The sequence below is a fragment of the Triplophysa rosa genome, linkage group LG24, assembly GCF_024868665.1.
Source record: "Triplophysa rosa linkage group LG24, Trosa_1v2, whole genome shotgun sequence".
Classification (NCBI taxonomy): domain Eukaryota; kingdom Metazoa; phylum Chordata; class Actinopteri; order Cypriniformes; family Nemacheilidae; genus Triplophysa; species Triplophysa rosa.
This window is the reverse complement of record NC_079913.1, coordinates 8,187,105-8,208,613: the sequence shown is the minus strand read 5'-3', so window position 1 is coordinate 8,208,613 and position 21,509 is coordinate 8,187,105. Positions and strand designations below refer to the sequence as shown.

General features: G+C 38.6%; 2 protein-coding genes across 5 annotated transcripts; one reads left to right on the top strand and one right to left on the bottom strand.

Moving 5' to 3' along the window:
- The first annotated feature begins 239 nt into the window (after positions 1-239).
- th2 (tyrosine hydroxylase 2) lies at positions 240-6,397 on the top strand. 2 transcript variants are annotated; one of them, XM_057324717.1, is made up of 12 exons: positions 240-548; positions 982-1,159; positions 1,269-1,357; positions 1,488-1,555; positions 1,655-1,705; positions 1,799-1,944; positions 4,686-4,821; positions 4,904-4,973; positions 5,086-5,142; positions 5,396-5,491; positions 5,905-6,038; positions 6,146-6,397. In XM_057324717.1, the coding sequence occupies exons 1-12, from the start codon at positions 318-320 to the stop codon at positions 6,309-6,311; spliced, it is 1,422 nt and encodes a 473-aa protein (XP_057180700.1). In that variant the 5' UTR covers positions 240-317; the 3' UTR covers positions 6,312-6,397. The 2 variants fall into 2 exon arrangements, with proteins under 2 accessions (XP_057180700.1, XP_057180701.1); XM_057324718.1 differs by lacking the exons at positions 982-1,159; positions 1,269-1,357.
- Positions 6,398-9,186: 2,789 nt separating this feature from the next.
- nup37 (nucleoporin 37) lies at positions 9,187-21,167 on the bottom strand. 3 transcript variants are annotated; one of them, XM_057324770.1, is made up of 10 exons: positions 21,060-21,167; positions 20,518-20,725; positions 19,890-20,014; positions 18,521-18,599; positions 17,391-17,485; positions 11,441-11,531; positions 10,296-10,477; positions 9,661-9,711; positions 9,474-9,567; positions 9,187-9,389 (listed from the first exon to the last, which is right to left on the bottom strand). In XM_057324770.1, the coding sequence occupies exons 2-10, from the start codon at positions 20,671-20,673 to the stop codon at positions 9,276-9,278; spliced, it is 987 nt and encodes a 328-aa protein (XP_057180753.1). In that variant the 5' UTR covers positions 20,674-20,725; positions 21,060-21,167; the 3' UTR covers positions 9,187-9,275. The 3 variants fall into 3 exon arrangements, with proteins under 3 accessions (XP_057180753.1, XP_057180755.1, XP_057180754.1); XM_057324772.1 differs by having other exon boundaries at positions 20,518-20,698; positions 21,060-21,143; XM_057324771.1 differs by lacking the exon at positions 21,060-21,167 and adding an exon at positions 20,822-20,971.
- Positions 21,168-21,509: the final 342 nt, after the last annotated feature.

The following is a 21,509-nucleotide window of genomic DNA, read 5'->3' as shown; positions in this document are numbered from 1 at the left end:
TTTCACAACAATATTGTTAGGGTTGTGTCATTTATTATTTTATAGCTGTACGCAGCACCAGTAACGTGACGTGCTATTTGGTGCCAGAAAAGGAAAAGCACAAACTCATGACGCATCTCACCTTAAAATCAGACGTGCATTTGCGTAACACATTTACATAAAGTCTTGGCACCTCATTATATATATTGCCATGACTATGACTTTAGTCTGAGCATACAGATTTATCCAAATTTGGGCAGAGCATTTGGGAAACGTTTTTCAACAACTTTATTTTAAATACATTGACAAATACAGCCACATTTTTTAAAAAGGATCTGATGAAGACGGAGAGCATAGGGCAGAATATTCCTTTCAGTGGCAGAAAGCGGAGTCTGATTGAAGATGCTCGGCGGGAGAGAGAGAGCTCTTCGTCCTCACCGGGACCATCACGTTGTGGGGACAGCTTCGTGTTTGAGGAGGAGAAAAGCGGCAATGTCACTCTCAACGTCCTCTTTGCACTCAGAAATGAGAAAAACGCAGGGTTCTTCAAAACGGGTAAAGTCTTTGAGGTAAGCCACTTTATTTAGCCTATATATATACTTTAAAATTAATAACCAACACATTAACACACCATGTATATCAGAGATACATTTTTGGATAAATTAAATTGATATTACATTTCTAACCACACTCTTTAAAATAAAGGTGCTAAAATGTGTTCTTTCCAGCGATGCCACAAAATAACAATTTTTGGTATATCTCAAACAACCTTTCTCTCAGAACAACAGCTTTCTTAGCTTAGTCTGTAAAACCTTTTTTCCACCATAGAGAACCTGCAAGAACATTTCTGTGGTTAAATTATTTATTTATTATGGAACCATACAGGCATACAAGAGCATTTTATGACAAACCAATACGCTTAAAGGTTTTAAATATTTGTCATCGTAAGTTCAATAAATCGACTCTATAGCTAAAAAAAACATTTGTTGTTTTTTAACTTAGACTTTCGAGGCCAAACTCCTTCATCTTGAGAGCCGACCGAGCAAAAAGTCGAAGAACAGCAGTGGAGATGATCTGGAGTTTTTCATGAGATGTGAAGTGCACTGCTCCCATACCGACATCTTCATCAACTCCCTAAAAAGAGTTGCAGATGATGTACGGCTGGTGCAAGAAGAAAAGTGTAGGTTTATTATTATTATTTATTTATATAATTTTAACATCTTAATGAAGCTATTTATTTAAAAACGAATTATAAAACCTAAAATACGATTTTTGTTATGCTTTTATAGTTCCGTGGTTTCCAAAGAAGATTGCTGACCTGGACAAATGCAATCATCTGATAACAAAATACGATCCTGATCTAGACCATGACCACCCTGTAAGGAAATAACAGTGATGCTGTTGTAAAAATTCGACATTATTTACGACCAAGAATTTATTATTTGGTTCTACTCACACGATTAAGTCAGCTCAATAAGAATACCAGTGACAGTGATTTTATTATTCAGGGTTTTAGCGATCCGGAGTACAGAAAACTAAGAGGATTGATCACTGAACTTGCGTTTAGCTACAAGCAGTAAGTAATCTGAAGTAAACTATAAATAATAATAATAATGTTATTATTTTACATTAAATAATATGTAAAATAATTCACTCATCTTTTTGTTCATTGCAGTGGAGACCCTCTACCTATAGTGGAGTACACTACTGAGGAGGTTGCCACTTGGTAGGTTTTCCCAATTATAAGACAAGTTTTATAATGCATATATTAGATACTGTATGCAAAGAAGGATAATGCCACATGATTGTGATGAGACAGGAGGGAAGTCTACAGATCCTTGACCAGTCTATACCCGAGTCACGCATGCAGACAGTTCCTAGACGCCCTGGGACAGCTGGAGAGTGAATGTTTGTATGGGGAGGACAAAATTCCTCAGCTCAGAGATGTGTCTGCATTTCTTAAAGGTAAACACTTCTTATTTTTGCTTTTCATTTTAGTCACATTCGTGTATTAGCTGACACCTTTTTCATAGTGACTTAATGTGCATTAATGTGTAAATATTTTATCACTATGTGGGACTCATACCCATTGTTTTTTACTAAGGATCATGCTCTGCCAGCTGCAACAGAACCTATTTGGCTGCTTTGACATTCATTATTTATTTAGCAGACCTGACGCGTTCCCGAAACCTTCTTATCGCTACGTCGTTCTTGAGTTATACCTTAAGCTGTACCTTATCGTTAATATGTGTTTCCAGAAACGTTCTTAGCCGTAAGTCATACGTTCGGAAGGTTGGTCTGGAGCGCTCTGAGCTATAACTTATCAGCCGGGTTTCCATTAAAAGTTGCGAATTTAGCTTATGCGCAAAATTGGAATATCGCATAAAACATTTTCGAAAGCACCGTTTCCATCCAACTATAGTCAACCGTCACTTCCTAATAAACTGCTACTAAATATCAATAAGAAAAGTAAGAGAACCCACTGAATATAATAATTTTCATTTATAATTGCGCAAGACGACGATTACGAAACACAATAAATGCGCTGCTTTTGTGGATGCCTGCTGTTTGGGAAACACAGTCGTGACAGTTCTAAGAGGCGATTACAGAATACTTTGACGACTTTGCTCAGTTAAGAATGATCGTAACAACATTTCTCATGCTGTGTAACAAGATCAGTACTCTGTTTAGTCAGGTTACGCCGTCTCATAGTGCAATTACGTGACTTTTTGGAGGAATTTATTCGGCAAATGCGTTTCCATCTCTCATTATTCGCATTAACCCTTTTTCGCAAAAGTGAAAAACCACCTCAAGCGAGCGTAAAAACTTTTTGCGAATTAAGGGTTTTTAATTCGAAATTTGGCGTTTCCATCACTCGTTTCTGATGCGAAACTTCAAAATGCGAATAAAACCAGAGTGATGGAAACCCGCTTACAATGTAATTGCCTCTTAGAACTGTCACGACTGTGTTTCCCAAACAGCAGGCATCCACAAAAGCACCGCATTTATTGTGTTTCGTAATCGTCTGCTTGCGCAAGTATTATTCTATATGAAAATCATTATATTCAGTGGCTTCTCTATTTTCTTACTGATATTTAGTGCCAGTTTATTAGGAAGTGACGGTTGACTATTTGGATGGAAACGGTGCTTATTCGAAAATGTTTTATGCAATATTCCAATTTTGCGCATAAGCTAAATTCGCAACTTTGGATGGAAACCCGGCTATGACAGCTCACTCCTCTATAGTGGCCACTGTGAAAACAACCCGTTCTCATCGATTTGCGTATAAATAACACGCGGTTGCATTATCGTGAAATACGTACGCCAAAGTTCGCAACGCGCGTGTTATTTATACGCAATTCATGAGAATGCCCTGGTGAAAAAGTCCATACAAATAAAATTCTATTGTTAAATACACCAGTATTTTGATGTCATGATGATTGTTAGCTTTTTAATTATATTATCTAAAGGTGCATCAGCTGGCAAACCAAAGAATTTAGAGTATATTTAAAGAGAAAGATTGTTGTAGGAAGTTGCGATACAGCGAATATTTTTGCTATATCAAATACGGCGCCATCCGCGGAGCAATTAAGTGTATGTGCATTTAATCAGTGAAAACCTGCTACAATTTATGCTGCAGGTATAATTATAGAAAATAAAATTTTACCTGCCATGGCAGGTAAAATTCACCAGCTTTTAAATCTTGTTGGTCTAACTCAAGACAAACTCAACGGAGCAGCCCCTAAATTCAGGTGTTTTTCCTGCTATATCTGTTGATTATCCGCGTTCTGCGCTTTTATTTAGTAAATAAAGACACTATAGCCACATATATTATGATAATATAAACCAGGGGTTCCCAAACACAGGTATAATGAAAGGTATCTCATTGCACACTATTAAATGAGAAAACAGGGAACAAACACACATTCATAACTTTTTATTTTTCTTGAATGAATAAATTTAATAGCATTATCAAAATACCTCATTATAGGGCTGCACAATTATGGCATACTTGTTTGTATTATTCCACGCGCCACTTGCTCATCCAGTGTGCAAGCACAATAAACGTGTGAACTATACAAGTTGTTAGTTGCTGGAATACACTTTTTTAATGCACCGCAACAGCAAGCGGCTTTGCGTGATCCTCCTTATGACCCAAAGTTTGAGAACCTTAAATGACCATACTGCCAGTTAGTGTATTTGGGCATAAGATTGCGGGTTCGCACACTCATTTCACAATTAAATAAAATCCATGGTTGGATTTAGTTTGTAATTTGCAACCTAAACTATTTCTAACGTGCTTATTTTATAAAGAACGCCGGTATCTCACATAAAGCAGTCCCTGTATAGAGTGAATAATTGATTGTCGAGCGATCGATATCCTTTAATTCAGCACCACCGCCATGGACAGCACCTGTTAACGTGGCACGAATGTAACCTCCTAAGGTATAGTTCGGGAAACACACGTAGAAAAGGTATACCTGTAGTTAAGATATACCTGTAGAGTCTTCGTAGCACGCTAAGAGACAACGTTATCGGGAAACGCAGCCCTGTTCATTATATAAATAAAAATGAAAGAACATTTAGCTTTTTACTTTACAAAGCCAACGATAAATACAGCAAAATAAAGTAAAAGATCTGTATAATATGCAAAAAATTAATCAACAATTTCTGGTGCCTGTGTGTGTGTGTTTGTTTCTGTTTAGAAAGAACAGGGTTCCAGTTGCGGCCAGTGGCAGGGCTTCTCTCTGCTCGAGACTTCCTTGCAAGCCTAGCCTTCAGGGTGTTCCAGTGTACCCAGTACATTCGTCACCCCTCAGCTCCCATGCATTCCCCCGAACCGTATGTACAGTGACACAGCATTTCATTTTTGCAAATCTTTGTAATGTTCAAAATTAATATTTTGATGACTGTAAATTCACAGTGACTGTTGCCATGAATTACTTGGACATATCCCTATGCTTGCAGACAAAGAATTTGCTCAATTTTCACAGGTAATGTGAGTTCATCAAATGTGTTACTTTAATACCAATAAATTCATCTTTGTTAATCTAAATATAAACTGAACAACTGTTTGTATTTGTCACTTACCATTTCATCCTGCAGGAGATTGGACTTGCCTCACTTGGAGCTTCTGATGAGGATATTGAGAAGCTATCCACGGTTAGTAAATCCACCTGGAAAAAATCAAAGGGCAGATAAACGCGTGTGTGGAGTATTTATGCAAGTATTTAGCGCCCCCTTGTGGACATCGTCTCAAACTGCAAGAAACTGTGTAAAAGCTATGTCTATAAAGAATTACATCATCATAGATGCACAAACTATTTATATTTAATCATTAGGTATTGTTTAGCTGATTGTGTTTACTGTACATGTAAATATGGCTAAACAAAACGTCCTGAAATTCTGCACACAGCTGTACTGGTTTACAGTGGAGTTTGGTCTATGTAAACAGAATGGAACAGTGAAGGCCTATGGTGCTGGACTTCTGTCTTCCTATGGAGAACTTCTGGTAGGCCATTTTTTATACATTTTGTAATGTTTTTTATGTCTTGACACAATATGATCCACGGTTTGTTATTTAGTCATCTTACTAAAGCACTATTTATAAAACCATGCCACATGATTCATATAAAGATTAGCCCATGATAAAAAGCGTGATTTAATACTTAATACTTAAGTTTACAAGGTTATCTTTTTATATGTCTAGATATTCGGCTATAACAAGGGCTTTCCTTGTTAACATTAAGAACACTAATAAATATTGAAAAAATAGTCAAGATTCCTTCTCTTGCTATCACCCTTGGCTGCCTTTGTTCACTTTAGAATCTGATTGGTTGGTTTTGGCCGACAATTCAAAGAAACTAATCAGGCCTCAAGGCTGCTTTCATACACATCTGGATAATGAATCGTGCCTTTTCCCAGTATGCCCTTTCTAATGAGCCCCAATACAAACCATTCGACCCAGCTGAGACAGCAATCCAACCATACCAGGACCACTCATATCAGCCTGTGTACTTCGTGTCCGAGAGTTTCGAGGATGCCAAACGCAAACTGAGGTGGGTGTTAATATTTGCTTCCCCATTTGTAGATCACTTCACAGAGAATTCAAATACAATATGCAGCGTAAAGTTCCTCCGTGACGGACATTGTTGTTGTTCCACAGGCAATACTCATCCACAATACAGAAGCCCTTCTCCATTAAGTATGATCCTTACACTTGTAGCATGGAGATTCTGGATGAGCCTTCAAAGATCCAGAGTGCTTTGGGGCAGATGAGGGAAGACTTGAAGATCTTACACAAGGCAATGGAGAGACTTGGACAGAAATAAACCAGTGTGGGCGATCTGGCTTAAATATCAACTAACTAGGCTATTTGTAACTAACTCTTGTAAGACAAATATGAATAGTGCACGAGTGGAGGTCTTGTACAAAATGAAGTGTTTATGTGAATAGAGAATAAAGAGAATAAATATCTTTATTTTGATTATCGGCCTGAATTTAGTCTTTTATTCATAAATATAAATGAATAAATAAATGAATCATGACTTTGAATTTAAGTTCAAAGTAAATTGCCAGACCTAAAAGCTTAAGCAGACTGGAGAGGTGAAGGAGGCTATTTAGTGGATTAGCTCTGCTGTCACAGCAACTTCATTGATTGACAGCTTGTGGTTGCACTATAGAGGGGTGTAGGAACAACTACGCAACTGTTCCATACTGAACCTAAGGATACCAGGTTTTACCATTTTAACACAGGCCAAACCACCTTTAAGGAGTAACAGTGAAGCAAGAATTCTCAGAAAAAAGGACGGAATCCATTGGGGTAAATGAGGTTCTATCCATCCCCCCCCCCATCCTTTTGTGCTCTGAACGTGCTAAAACGAAATGAGGAAAGTAAATTAACGTCATATATGGGTAAGTGGCCCACATCTGCTTTCATAAACCCAATTCAAACACGTCTCTTGTATCTCATTTTACACGGCGCTCGGTCCAGTCCACAAATCCCTCCGAAAACCGCAGCTCGGATCTGAATCCATCGCGTTCAAAACAAACTTATGTTGCCATGGCAACAAGATAACCACGGAAGGTTCCAACCGCAAATTCTAAACGCTTCTCACCGCACATTAGAACGCAGGCATTTCCGTTCGCTAATTTTGCGGACGTCGTTAGTTTAGCATAACGGCTTCTGTGGAGGATCAATGGGTGCATGTATAAAGGTTGCCAGAACGGAGCGCTTTATTCTAACAGTTCGGCGACTTCTAAAAATGGCCTTCTGTAACTTTTGCAGCTTTATCAACATGTGTTTGAAACATGAAATTGCAAGATACCTACGCAGTTAGTTTCTGAACGTGGTTTGTGCTTCTGTGTTGCTCCTCGCGCGGATGAATCTGACTGACGCAAAGACAAATGAGGACAAACTGACTTTTGGCGCGAAATCGGAAATGACAGCTAAACCTATAAATCATTAATATTTACTTACCGAATGGAGTTAAGGAGACGGTTTTGAACACTGATTTTTAATGTTCTTGCACATTTTTACAAAAAAAGTTTCCAGCTATCCCCGATCCCACCCTGTTCTTTAAGTGAAACCCACGTATATGCGATTTCTACTACCCCCTAATCCAAGGAAGCCCTCATAAAAATACACTTTATCTCCTGGAATCAAAAGGAGCATTATTCTTACTTCAAGAGCTTTTCCCTTTATCTTTAGTGAATAAGATTAGGGCGTCTGTGCTGCGCCTAAGCTTTGCTTTGATCACAGTGCTTTTTTCTAGTCATTAAAACTACTAGCCAACTTCTAAAGTTTAAAGAATTAAGATTTTAAAGGCTTGCGTAAGCATTTCCCATCATTGCTTTTCAAAGAAAGAAAGGCATAGCCTATGCATTCCCCATCCATGCATCTGCCGCATCATCTCTGCCAACAAACTGGCACAAAATGACGAACGTTGCAAAATAAGAAACACATTTTTCCAAATGATTCATATTACAGTAGTATAATCCTACATCGTGATGTTTTTGGGTTGCACGGGACTCTAGAAAGGCTCTCTAAATGTAAAAAGACTGGCCACCAGATGGCAATCTTCGGTTAAAATCCGTCCCACTAATACATTGGTAATTGAATGTACTGTATTATAATCCTAACAAATCCTTTCTGTTCAAGATTTCCTCAATTCCCTCTCAGAAAGATCTTGTATCTTTTGGAAGACTGAACCTTGTGTAAAGAGATGTGGAAGAGCCTAACATCTGGTCCAGCACCAGCTACAATCTGCACTACAAAAACCTTGTTTCAGACCATACTGAACTCATTCAAACAAAACCAGCAGACCAGAAAAGCAGCAACATGTTATGATTGCGGACGGTGGTATACTTTCGGGCTCCAAGAATCATCCAAATCCGTCTCTCGGGCTTGAAAGAGTGTGGGTTGCGCCCCCTTTCCTTCACATCCATATACAATATGACCCATTGTACGGACAAAGGTCCGGTATAGGAAATATCAATATGTATCCAAACTTCATATCAAGAAATCGACTGAAACAAAGTGGATACAAGTCCTACATATATGGCCCTGTCATCAATGAAGAATAATGTAATTGCACCTCTCAAAAACAACATATCAAAATATCCTGTCTACCTATTGGCCTCATTCACCCCAATAAAGGAAATCATCCCCATGTTAAAACATAGCCGTTTGACCTTACAGAACCTTCGTTTCCCTCTTAGTCTCCTGTGCTTTTCTTGGAAAAACACTGCTTTTAAAGTCTTGTGTTCTTCCCTGCACTTTAGTTTCCCATGCTTTTCTTCATTTTCATGGTTCAACTGTTGAAGCACAAATACCTTCGCCTATGTCCATTTCCCCCACCTTACACAAAGGTCATGGTCTAACAGAGGAAGCTCCCCCGTAGTGTTAGGAATGGGATTGAAGATTATTATCCTGGTGGAGTCAATGAGAATGTCTGTATGAGCACCTGTACAGAGTTTTTTCTCGCACTCCAGCCATTCTGTGAGAGAAATTGCCAGCTCCTGCCGTTGGGTGACCTTTGGCTCAACTCTGAGCCAACTTGGCAGAACACAACACTAAAAACACTGATATAATACTTCATAGAAAAGGCTAAAAAACTGAAGGGGAGAGTAGCGTAAAGTCTCGTTCCCACATGAGTTTTGACCCGAGTAACCTATAAAATAAAACAGTGGACAAAATACAGCAGCAATGAGTGAAAATATGACTTTATTGAAAAAAGACAAATATAAAAGCATTCTCCAGATGGTGTAAATTGTTAGAAATACTTCTGCCTAGATTACATCTCTGTCATCCAGAAGAACAGCTTTCGGTCTCCGCCAATCACACACAGCGGCAGGGTCCTGTGCCAGCTTAGGCCCGCTCCCACAGAAGCTGAACCAATCATTACAGGCTGCAATGGCAATGGAAGCAGATGCAAATCTAAACATGTAAATCATTTTTTAGACATCTACAGAGAAATACATCTTTAACAAACCTGTGGATGGCCCAAATGATGCACCAATAATTGACTGCTGATTTTGCCCGGATAGCCCGTGGTGGCAAAAAGATTCTCTTGTGCCCTTGACCATCTGTGTAAGACACACAACAACCATAACAGTAATAAATACAGCCCAACAACTACTGAAAGATCTCATTTGTAGTGGAAAAAAAGAGGGCTTTACCTGAAATGCCTCGCTCTGTCAACATGAGCCGGTCTCTTCTCAAGCGGATAGCTACAGCCAAAACACATCAGTATCATTTTCCCACAGTTTAATTCATTTCCACACTAGGCCATGGTCAACAATATTGCTCACTTTAATGCTTTGAAGGTGATTTACTGTTGAGAAGTTCATGTATTACTTTAAAAGGTTAAAGAGAGGTTAAAGAGAATATCCTTTAAACAGAGAAAGATATTTGGAAGAATGCTTATAACCAGACAGATTTTGGCCCTCATTGACTACCATAGCAGGAAAAAATACAATGGTGGTCAAAAAAGTACAAAAAATATTTTTTCCTACTATGGGAGTCAATGGGGGGCAAGATCTGTTTGGTTATAAGCATTCATCCAAATATCTTTCTCTGTTAATCAGAACAAATACATTTTTACAGATTTGGAACAACTCGAAGGTGAGTAAATAATGACAGAATTTTCATTTTTGGGTGAAGTGTCCCACCCTAAGAAAGCAAATTAAATTTAAGAGATGAGCTGAGGTCATCTGGACCACGCAAAACAGTTCTGCTAACTACAGAACTTCACTACACAAAAATTCGGCACCACCATTGACTTTGTTATCCGCAGAGATGAGGTTGTGTTTACCTGGAACGGGTAATGTCCCAGATCACCCAATCGTTGGCTGCAACTGCCCCAACCTTTATAGTGTTTGTGAGACACCAGTCAGCTGACATGAGTGGCACCTGCCCGCTGTCCAGAGACAGAATGGCATGTTGTGTAACAAGGTCATAGAATCGTATAGTGCCTTTCTTCTCTGCCACCAGTAACTGTTAAAAAAAAAGAGTAGAATTGAATAGAAGAATTCATTACACATGTGTATTATAAACATTCATTATATATAAAAAAGAATTTAGATAAATAGCTGCCAGTTATGGTATATACACTACATGGACACCCCCTTCTAAACACATGTTTCTATTCCAATCAAAACAAATATTAATGCTATACCATACAATACAATATTAAATAATTTTGTTCACATCTTTGTTGCAACAGATTTGGAAGGGCTTTTTTCTGTTCTGAAATGATTGCACCCCTGTGTATAAGTCATTAAGGGGGTTTGGGTAATGAGTGTTCGGCTCAAAGCCTGCAAGTCATGCCAAAGGTGTTCAGGTCTAAGCTTTATGTAGACCAGCCATATGCTGTAGCATTGAGATTTGTGCTCACAGAAATGACTTAAAGGGATAGTTCATCCAAAAATGAAAAATCTGTCATCATTTACTCACCCTCAGGTTGTGTCAAACCTGTATAAATTTCTTTGTTCCAATTAATACAGAGAAAGATATTTGGAAGAATGTTAGCAATTTTCAGGTCTGGGACATCATCCACTACCATAGTATGAAAATAAAATATTGTATTTTTTTGTTCTGTTGAACACATAATGAGACATTTTGAAGAATTTAGGAAAACAAAGACTCGGGCACCTTTGACTACCATTTATTTCTTCCTACTATGGTAGTCAATGATGTCCCGGAACTGAAAATTACTAACGTTCTTCCAAATATCGTTCTTTGTGTTCATCGGAACAAAGTAATTTATACAGGTATGAAATTACAGGAGCGTGAGTAAATGATGACAGAATTTTCATTTTTGGATGAACTATCCCTTTAAGTAGACAAATCTGTTCACTAGGAGGGGGCATCCCAACATTTTTGCTCATAGAGTTGAACAGCATCATATTTCATAAAATCTACATAATAAAGATCATATTACCGGTTATTAATACTAACCTTAAAGGCATCCTCGGGGTGCCAACAGACGCTTACACCAGGAGAACGCAGTGTGAATGAAGTGGTTTCATTACCATTGAGGTCCCACAACCTGTAGAAAGGTATAAGTACACCAGTAATGGTTCAGTTTAAGAAAGAAGTTAACAGGCTAAATCTGTGTGTCATAATGTACTCAATTTGTAGGATATGATGAACAGCATCTCTGGAAAATGTGCACTTCTCTTAACAATCTTTTTTTACGATTCTATTTAATATCCGGTATTAGGTAACTCACAATTGAATCCAAATTAAAGAGTAGGAAGAGGAGGATGTCAAATGAGCAAAAAAGGACATGAGCAAACAACAGGAAACAAGAATGGGTTATGTAGCGGTTTCAGCTAACGTTATTATATTGATGAGCAAAGCTCACCAAATATGGTTCTCCACCAGATCTTTCAAGATCACATCCATGAAATGAGTTATTTAAAACATCGATTTCAGTCAAGGAATTAGTTTAGCTCAAAGGAAAATACGTATAATAATCGTGATCAAATATACATATTTTAAGGTCTCTGATTAGTAATATAAAGCATAACAATACTTGTATGCATTCGTCCAGCTAATGCCTCAATGATATTATATACTTTACATTATCTCATGGCCATAAGTAACGTGACTTTACCAAACAGGATTTAGAGCAAAGGTAGCGATAATCAAACACAGTAAAAGGGACCAAGTTTGTGAGCGTGAATACAGAAAACCTATCACAAATGAATATATATATGGTTGCTTATTAAACTCTACTCTACATGGTAAACAAAACAATGACGATCGCATAAAACAAACAAATACATGAAACACAAATGCAAAAGGTTTCAGAAGGCAGCCCTGCAGAAAGTTGTGGGTCTCGTGATCAGCCGCATGGCCTAGCCACGTGGCAGCAGAGTCCATTGTTCCTTCTTCTCCCCCAGTGGGGGGGGGGGAGGGCAGTCTCCGAAGAGACGCCACGAAACAAGTTTTAGTGCAGAAGAGAAGAGAGGAAGAGAGTCTTTATATTTAAATCTCGATATATAACCTCATGAGAGGGCATGCCCACCTGAGTTTGAATCGACCAATCAGAGTTGAGCAGGGAAGAGGTTCTTTGTCCACTCAACAGCTAATTTGCATCTTTATGACCTCCTGGCAACTTTACAAAATACCATTCCAAATTATAACATAATGAAAAGAAAGTGTTCTATGGTCACACAATGTATATAACCAAGGAGGAATTGTAAAGACAAACATTTATATATCAAATATGATAAGGTTTGAAGTGCATCAAGACATGATTCATTCGGCAGTACGAATACAAACAAAGCCTGAATTAACTTGCCTATTTAACAATTACAGATTATTTAAAAATGGCAAGAGCGACAACATATAACCTAGATATTTAGATATATTTATAGAAAAGGACAATTGAATCACAAGTTCCTATTTGTCAGAGAAGTTTCTCTGGTTAGTCGCATATGTTAAGTTTTACATGAGACAGAGAGACTTCTCCCCTCTGCTTTGAAGCTTAGGGGTCGTAAAATATCCCACAGAGAAACAAAAGAGGGTTGATGGTTCTTTCGGTGAGAGCACCAACTCAAGTCCAGACCCCTGGAGCTAGGTTTTGACTCTGGTCTTTTGAGGTTGATATCAAGAAACCAGGAGAAAGGGGGTTGAAGGGGGTTGATGGCTCTTCTTTCAATGACTCTGACCATTTGGCTTATGCTAAATTCTCTACAGTTATTACATCATTTCAATCCCCGTGTTCTTATCCTCTACACATACGCAAACAAAATGAGTTCAGGACTAAAAAAAGAACAGACATAGAACACTGAATCTAAAACAACGTGATTCTAATGAGAGCTCAATTAGAGGAGGAAGCCAGATTCTACAAATAGCTTTTTGCCAGTGAACCAAAAGAGAATTGAACATTTGACCCCCGAGCTGTTATTGCCATCCTCTACCAATTGAGCTACAGAAACTGAGTACTTCCATAAAAAAGCTTTTTTTCAGGAAGACTTTTGTCTCTGACTTCTCAGTAGTCTGTAAAGGCATACTAGGTGAGTACAGATACAGCGAGAGGTCTGCAAGCAGGCGCAATAAATCATTTGGACGGAGAGGACCGGAGATCAGATTCTGGAGGGTTTTGCTGGAGATCGGATCTTGGGTTTACCACATCACAGGAGTCTGAGTAAAGAGAACCTCAAGTTCCCCGAACGAGATGAAACTATGGGTTTCTGGGAAAGAAGAAAAAAGCAAGGCCTCCATTAATAGTGCAGACGCACGTCCGCTGGCTAGTGAGGGCATCAAGAAGTCTTCATCTAATGAAACCCAAAAGCGATCCAAAGCCTGTCACAACGTCAGCTACGCAGTTGGGTAGATTAATATCTGTAAAGGGGCGGCACTTGGAGGACATGCCCCATTTTCAACAGCTCCCGGACGAGAAGCTCTGCCTAGCACGTTTGCCAAGAACTCCTGAACTGTCTTCGCTCCTCTAGGTCATCTACGTTCTGATCGGCCTGCTTTGCTGAGCATGAGTGAGGTTTTAGACCACAGCGCACAAACATGGTTAAAACCAATTTACTCAGAACCCCTTGCCAAACAAGGGTTCAAACGCACGTAAAACCAAAACCACCGGTCCCGACAACCACCAGGGTATTCGAGAGGGCGAAAAGTCAGCTCTTTAACACTGACAGCGCCAGAGGATTAAGACACTAAGCACGCGAACACGACGAGGCACGTAAGAAGTGATGCGCTAGTGCCATTGCGTAAGTCCCTTTGGTGGCTCACACAGCATTTTGGGATAACGTGTGGCAGCCATGTGCAATAAGAGAGGGATGGGTTTTAAGTCACTGAAGAACTAAGAGGAAAAACAAGGAGCGGGTCAGTCTGGCCAGTCTGTGTTTTCCCACAATGAATAACCGGGAACTGAGCTGTGCGTGTGATTTTTCAGATGGGGCCGGAATGAAATTGCGTTAAGAACTGTTGAATCAAACATTTTTAGTGGCGACCTGGTCAGGAGCTAATTCGTTTTTTTGTCAGCGCCAGTGTGAATTATCATTTCGACCTGACCCATTCAAAACAAGAGAGTTAGTGGTCTTGTTTGTTTTTAGGTAGTCTCAAAAGCCAAAATGAGATTTTTTTGTGGTGGGGTATACTTTATCAATCATGAACAGACGAAAGGTTTAAAATCTTATGTGTTTGTAAAAATAAACAGAAACAGGCAGGCGAGAAGCAATGCCTTAAAAACAGCCCGTCATCAAATTCACATACCAGCATTTTGTGTGCTGTCTACGCAGCGTTTTAAAAGCTTCATAGGTCACATCTATACTATTACCTAAGTACCTGTGTATACTAAGTCAGTGCCAGCGCAAACAAGCTGTGTAAGCGCTAATTTCCATTTGTAGACTTCCTTTTGTGGAAGGTTTTGAAATGAAATTATAGGGATGTTCCCATAAACCTAAACAACTCTTTCTAGTCTTACAGAATTGTGGACAGAAAAATGATCATGCATGTGTTGGTTGACATCCTCAGGAACTAAAGGTGTGCCTCACTCTTTAACAATGAACTCCATCAACTCAACATTTCCTTGTGTGACCTGCACTACCTACAAGAATCGGTAGGTGGCGCTAAGGCACGCAACACTAGGATATCAACAACCTGCTCTGATCTGGTTGTATGCCTCCCTGAATGCATACAGAATTACATAACACCAGAAGAGATCTAAAATCAAAATTGACAGAGATGTTTAATGAAAGTATGTACAGTAGTTGCCCAAAAGTGATTTTTAACTCCCTCTTAGGTTAGACTAAACCATCAAAATATGAGGTGGTTGGTACAATAGACAAATGAAAAGCATTTAGGGTATTTATTGGTCGAAATTATTTGGCAAAAATGCACACCAGGAAAATCAGGAAATGTGGGTTTCATTTAAATATACCACATAATTTACTGAAAAACAAAAAGCTCTCTATAAATCTGGCATACATTAACTACAATTTTATTTCAAAATGTTATTAATATTTGTTGATCCTCTCTTGTGGTAATATTTTGTAGTCATTCTCCTGGGCTATGTCTGTATAAACTATGCATGTGTAATCATTTTTTGTCAAGCTGGTCCTTTTCCATGCTGAGCTTCCGTGCAACATGAATCCAAATGCATATTTATGTAATGCATATTTCGTTAAATATTTGAATAAAGAGCGAAGATGTCGATTTACTAAAGTTGGACATCACTTTTGGCCACTACTTTACGTTGTCAGAAAGCCTTGTGGTGACTCCAACATTCCAGCATCCAAATACAACAAATGCCAGTGACGCACAGACACGCTTCAGATGACAGTGACATTTGTCTCAAAAGCAGTTTGTGTGCAAAATGTTTGCCCTCTTTCTACAACATGAACCTGATTTTTCTCTCGTTCCACCTCGCTGTTCCTCCTGCGTCCCGTATTTTCTCAACGTGACAGAATTTAAATCTTTCTGCAGATGGATCACTCTACTGTTTTCTCTGGCTCCACGTGAGAAGGAGACTTAGACTTGTGGCGCATGTTTCCTGCTTCGTTCCCTTCAGTGGCCTCATGTACTGTAGTCTCCCACCAAACGCTATCTCTCACGCGAGTTCACTAGGCAAAGCTACATTCATCAACTAGCTGCACCTTCATTCTGATGGGCATCTTCAAAGTATAGTTTTATGGGGGGGATTTTAGGTAACATCTGGCTGTTTTCCTTCCGAGCATGACCACAGCGAGACACCAAATATCAAATCATGCTTACATTTGAACTGGCAGTGGAGAATTAGTAATACTATATGGTAACTGCAGCGGTTTGCACCTTACTGTGATGTTGGGTGGGCCATGATTTATTCATAAGAAATGGTTATTATTTAATCAAAATAATAGGCGGCTTTTAACTTGGCCAGTCTGAAGGATGTTAGCGATCACAAAGAAGGTTTCAGAGCCATCCAGGTTCCAGCAGGGAAGCTCGAGAGAAGAAGCCCATTATTGCCGAAGCTGCAAAATGAAAGTCTCACGCCAGACTACTACGATAACGATCAGTAATTCCGTCTTTCATCACAGTCTGAAGCTTGACCAAAATCAATAAAACTACTGCGTAAAGAGGAGAGGAAGCCAGAGCGCTCTGGTTCTATGAGGGGCACCACCCAGATGATAAGTGCGTGTGAATATTATAGCAATGCAATGGGTCAGCGGCAACATAGAGCTACATGCTGACAATGTGTACCACAAAATCCATCAGAGGAAAGATGTGGAATATGATAAGTGAACTTCATAGAAATGCAGAAAAAAAGCAACATGAAATCACCTGATCATATTAAAAAACATTTTTAATACAGCATCCAAAATTTTAGACGTATGCCTAACTGCAACTGTAGATTCTTTGTGAAAGATCCAGCTGCTGAAGGTTGAATATTCTTGAGGGAAACTACCTTCTTGGTCTTCATCCACCTTGAAGCCATTAGGGTTTGCGAACTCGGCCATCGAGTTGCGGCAGGCCGCAACGCAGCAGCGTCCAGGTGTGTCAGTTACACGGTTCTGACGCAAAAAGGGAAGACCCGAGACTCCACGAGCGTTTTCTTACATTACCTCTGACTGCTGGGAAACCGCATTTACCTCAGCGGCTGATTGGTGGGGCCACATTTGAGGTGCTCATTAACTGCGGCCGTGGAGAAGAAAAGCCATGGCTGCTGATTGGATTTCCACGTTTTACCAATTACTTAGAAAAACCATGTGAGCAAGTGGCGGTTGACGCTTACGCAGAGCAACGGCCGGCCGTGTTGTGCTAAGTGTTGGGTTTCAGTGTGGAAATTTGGTCAAGACTTTCTGCATCATTAACATAGAACAGAACACGCACACACACGTACATTTATATATGAACATATATTCTTTCTTTCTTACCCTCATACACATGGATAAAGAGTGCAAACCTGCAAGTGTGGTCATCACTGATAGAGGCTATTTGCTTTCCTTCTGTAGGCTCAAACACTAACTGATTGATGTAGCTGGTGTGGCCTTCCATCACCTAGACACAAAAAGATTAAATTGCATGTGAGTCAGACAAAAACAGAGATAGGCTACAAGATGTGCAGATAGATGATATGCGGCAGGGGCTGCGTGCGCAACATAAAATGATAAATTATATCTTGATATTTTACGTAGACTTGTCTATTTAAACAGGGCATGGACTGAAACATACTTAACTTATAGATGAAGTACTTTAGGTAAATTACTTCGTTTGAGTCCAATTCACTTAAATAGGAGGTTTTGGCAACAAATAGACACACAACAATTATATAATTGAAAAGCTGAGACTTTCCATCAGTCTTAGTTTCTATGTTAAAACAACTCGGAATGATGAAGCAGGTCCCATTTGCCGTAGAACTCTGAAGCACATTTAAAGTGATAGTTCACCCCCCAAAAATTAAATTTTGTCATCATTTACTCACCCTGTTGTCATTTCCAAACAGTATGACTTTATTTCTTCCGCAGAACACAATTTGTTTTGAAGAAAGTTGGTAACCCAACAGCGCTGGCACCCATTCACTTCTATTGTATGGACACAAATCCAATGCAAGTGAACGAGTGCCAGTTAATAACATTCTTCAAAATATCTTCTTTTGTGTTCTGCGAAAGAAAGTCAAACAGGTTTGAAATGAAATTGGGGTGAGTAAATGATGGCAGATTTTCTTTTTTGGGGGGGTGAACTATCACTTTAAAATGTTTCAAGCAAGAACTAAATAAAAATCATAAAATGTTTCATAATCTTCACATAATATCACAAATGTAATGCTGCATAATATTCAACTGTAATATCTACCTAAATACATTTTTACTAAAATATTCTAATATATGAAAAACTGTAAATGGGGACATGCATGAACCTTTATAGAGTGATCCACAAATGAATTACTTAATGAGAATTTTGCATACATTGCGATTTGTCAAATATGGCAGTTTGTATTGAATTTCCCAACAAATCTTCAGAGAACATAATGGCACATTAGAATCATTGCAATATTCAAAAATCACTGGGAATATAATAGCGAATATTTGATACCTTCATGTCACATTCATGGCTGTTCTGCAGGTCTGATGTCCACAGCCTGAGCTTTCTGTCAGCTGCTGCAGTACAAAACCTGGAAGAACAAGCATTTAGACTGTGGGTGTGCAATGAGTCAGAAGATAAAATGTTGGGAAGATTATAATGTTAAAGATAAACAGCTAAATGCAGAATTTTATCACGCTATTTGCACATTTGTCTTTTTAAACCAAAATTAAACCTAATAAAAGAGCTCTGCCACTAATCATACAAATTCTTCCCACAAACTCACCTCTAAAAGAAAAAACAATTAAGAATCACACGAGTTCTTACCACGAAAGGTCAAGGAGTCCAATTTTCATCACATAGTTCTCTCAAATCATTCATGTGCACATCATTGACTAAACTATTACAACATTACTGGTGGGTAAATTAATTGTAGCATTAATTAAACGCACTATTCTATTCTATTATTTTCTATTCTATCTTACTCTACTCTACTCTACTCTACTCTACTCTACTCTACTCTACTCTACTCTAACCTTATTCTTACGTCTACGTTTTTTAGTGTTTAATGTTTTTTTCTGTAAAGCTACTTTACAACAATGCAAAATCATGAAAAGTGCTACAAAAATGAATTCAAAGTGTTCAGTTACGATCTTTGAACAATTTTTGCTTTGCATTTAATCCAATTCATGTAAAAAAACTAAGCAGTTCACTCCAATAAGTCAAGATCCAAGTACGGGGCAAACTCCACCACCCTGATCACAGCATGCCCAGGAAATAACTCTGCCCTTCCCATGCTGCTAAACCTACAGGAAAACCCCACAACAATAAAAAAGCAGAACTCTCCCAAGTTCACAGCTTAACAAGGGATATGTCAGGCTGACAACGTGTAATGATCTTATTAGAACTCTTGATACAATCCGGATCACGCTACAGTTGTGACAGACACTTTCCACAGCTTGATGAGAACATACAAATCTTGATAATGAATTGATCGTGGAAAATGAGCCTCTCGGTGATATAACTGTGCCTTGAGAAAGCATATTTATTTTAACAAAAATTAGGATGTGTTTGAGTTTGGTCAATTGTCCCGACGCTTGAATATCCCAACTGACTCAAACATCAATTAGGAAAGGAAATTCAATAGTGCTATACAGGGAAAGCTTATTTCTCTAACATTTAAAAGAATATCAGGATTTGTGTGGTAAAATACATCAGTTCTTTATACTAATGAACAGAAACACAGCCTTTGCTCTTTCCATGGATTATCATAATTCCACGTCTTCTATTGCACGCAATAACAAAATCACATTACAGTGTAGTTTGGTTTGACACTACCCAGCCATTGAAATGCAATACATGTTCAAACACAAAGTGGTACCTGATGACCTGAGGAAGCTTGTCCAATCGGGTTTCAGGGCTCCATGCAATGGCATCCACGCGTACTCCGTGCATGAACACTCGCAGAGACTTAAACTCAACGCCCTCAATCTCTGTGTCTTCTTCCTGTACAAATGCAAATAAATGGCTGTGGATAGTGTCATTCAAATACATACATGCAAATTATCGAGGGTCATTCTGTTAGATCTGGATGCCGAGTATATCAATGTATAAATATTTTACAGTATTTGAAATGATGAATGATTATATCTCGAATCGTAGTGTGTTGAAATGAGTATCTTGTTTTGTTTTGATGTGTGCAGTTGTTAACGCTTACAGTGTCGTCATGTTAACAGCGTTCTCTTGTTACGCATACTTAAATGTATGCTTTCCTATTTTGGAGCATAGCATAAGTAGGGGAATTGGGACACGGTAATGATGCATCCTGACCACAGTATGAAGTATGATTCAGGAAAGAAAGGGAAGTATGCTACGTTCCTGTAGTAATTTGGAAAAATAGATTCTTCATATATGTCTTAATGAATATTTAATATGTAATGTAACAAACACAATGGTGTGTTGGCGTGAGATTGTAACTCTGCAGAGATCTGGTGTAATACGTCTCTCACCTTAAAGCGACAGGCACCCACAACCACATACTCGTTCCCACCATAAGCAAGGAGCGAAGCAGGTGAGCCACAGTCGAATGGACTAAACTCCACTACATGGACATAATCTTCACATGGCACCGTGTAGGTTGCAGAACGAATGTTATCATCTGGCATCCTTCCATCAAATGATACCACTGGTCTGCGAATAAAATGCAGTTACTCTCACCTGTCAATGAAAGGAAACGACAAGTGATGTTTAAAAGGAAAACGTTTAATGAGGGTTATCAAGTAGAGAAAAACACTATTTTATCTGAATACTTACACTAGGTGAAAAACAGCATGTATCGCACTGTATATTCATCCAGTTCTTTATTATATTAATACATACTTTCACACAACACAAAAATATTTCGTGAGCAGCTCTATCCCTGTACGTTTTAAACTCTCCACACAACCATGTCATTGCCAAGTACTACACAGCAGAGTTATATAAAAACAGCACTCTGATTTTACTTTGCAGGAGTCGAAGCCTAAAACGAAAATTAACTACAATAACTAACCTTGGCTACGTTTAGGATTTCAGATTGTCCTCAGTGAAGACACGCGGTGCTTGTTCTCAGCGCGCCTTCTGATCACGTGATCGCATTGTTTACTTCCAGGTTAGTGACGTAAACGTCAGTACAGAAATGAAAAGATTTACCATTTAAAATAAATTACCATTACAAACCGTATAAGTTTAATTTCACTTTTTTACCGATGTCTAAACGTTTTAATGTTTTATAGTCTGAATAATTCGACAAAATTATTAAACTAGAATGAATAATAATTATTCATTTAAAGTATGTCTTTTGGGTTGTTACTTTTTACTATTCATTACATTTTCTTAATTATACATTTCTGAAATACACGATATGTTTAAAAATGATAACTGATACATAAAACACACATTGTATCCTCTAACGTTAGACGATATTAAATCATGCCCTTTTAGCGCTTGAGACATTTTCTGT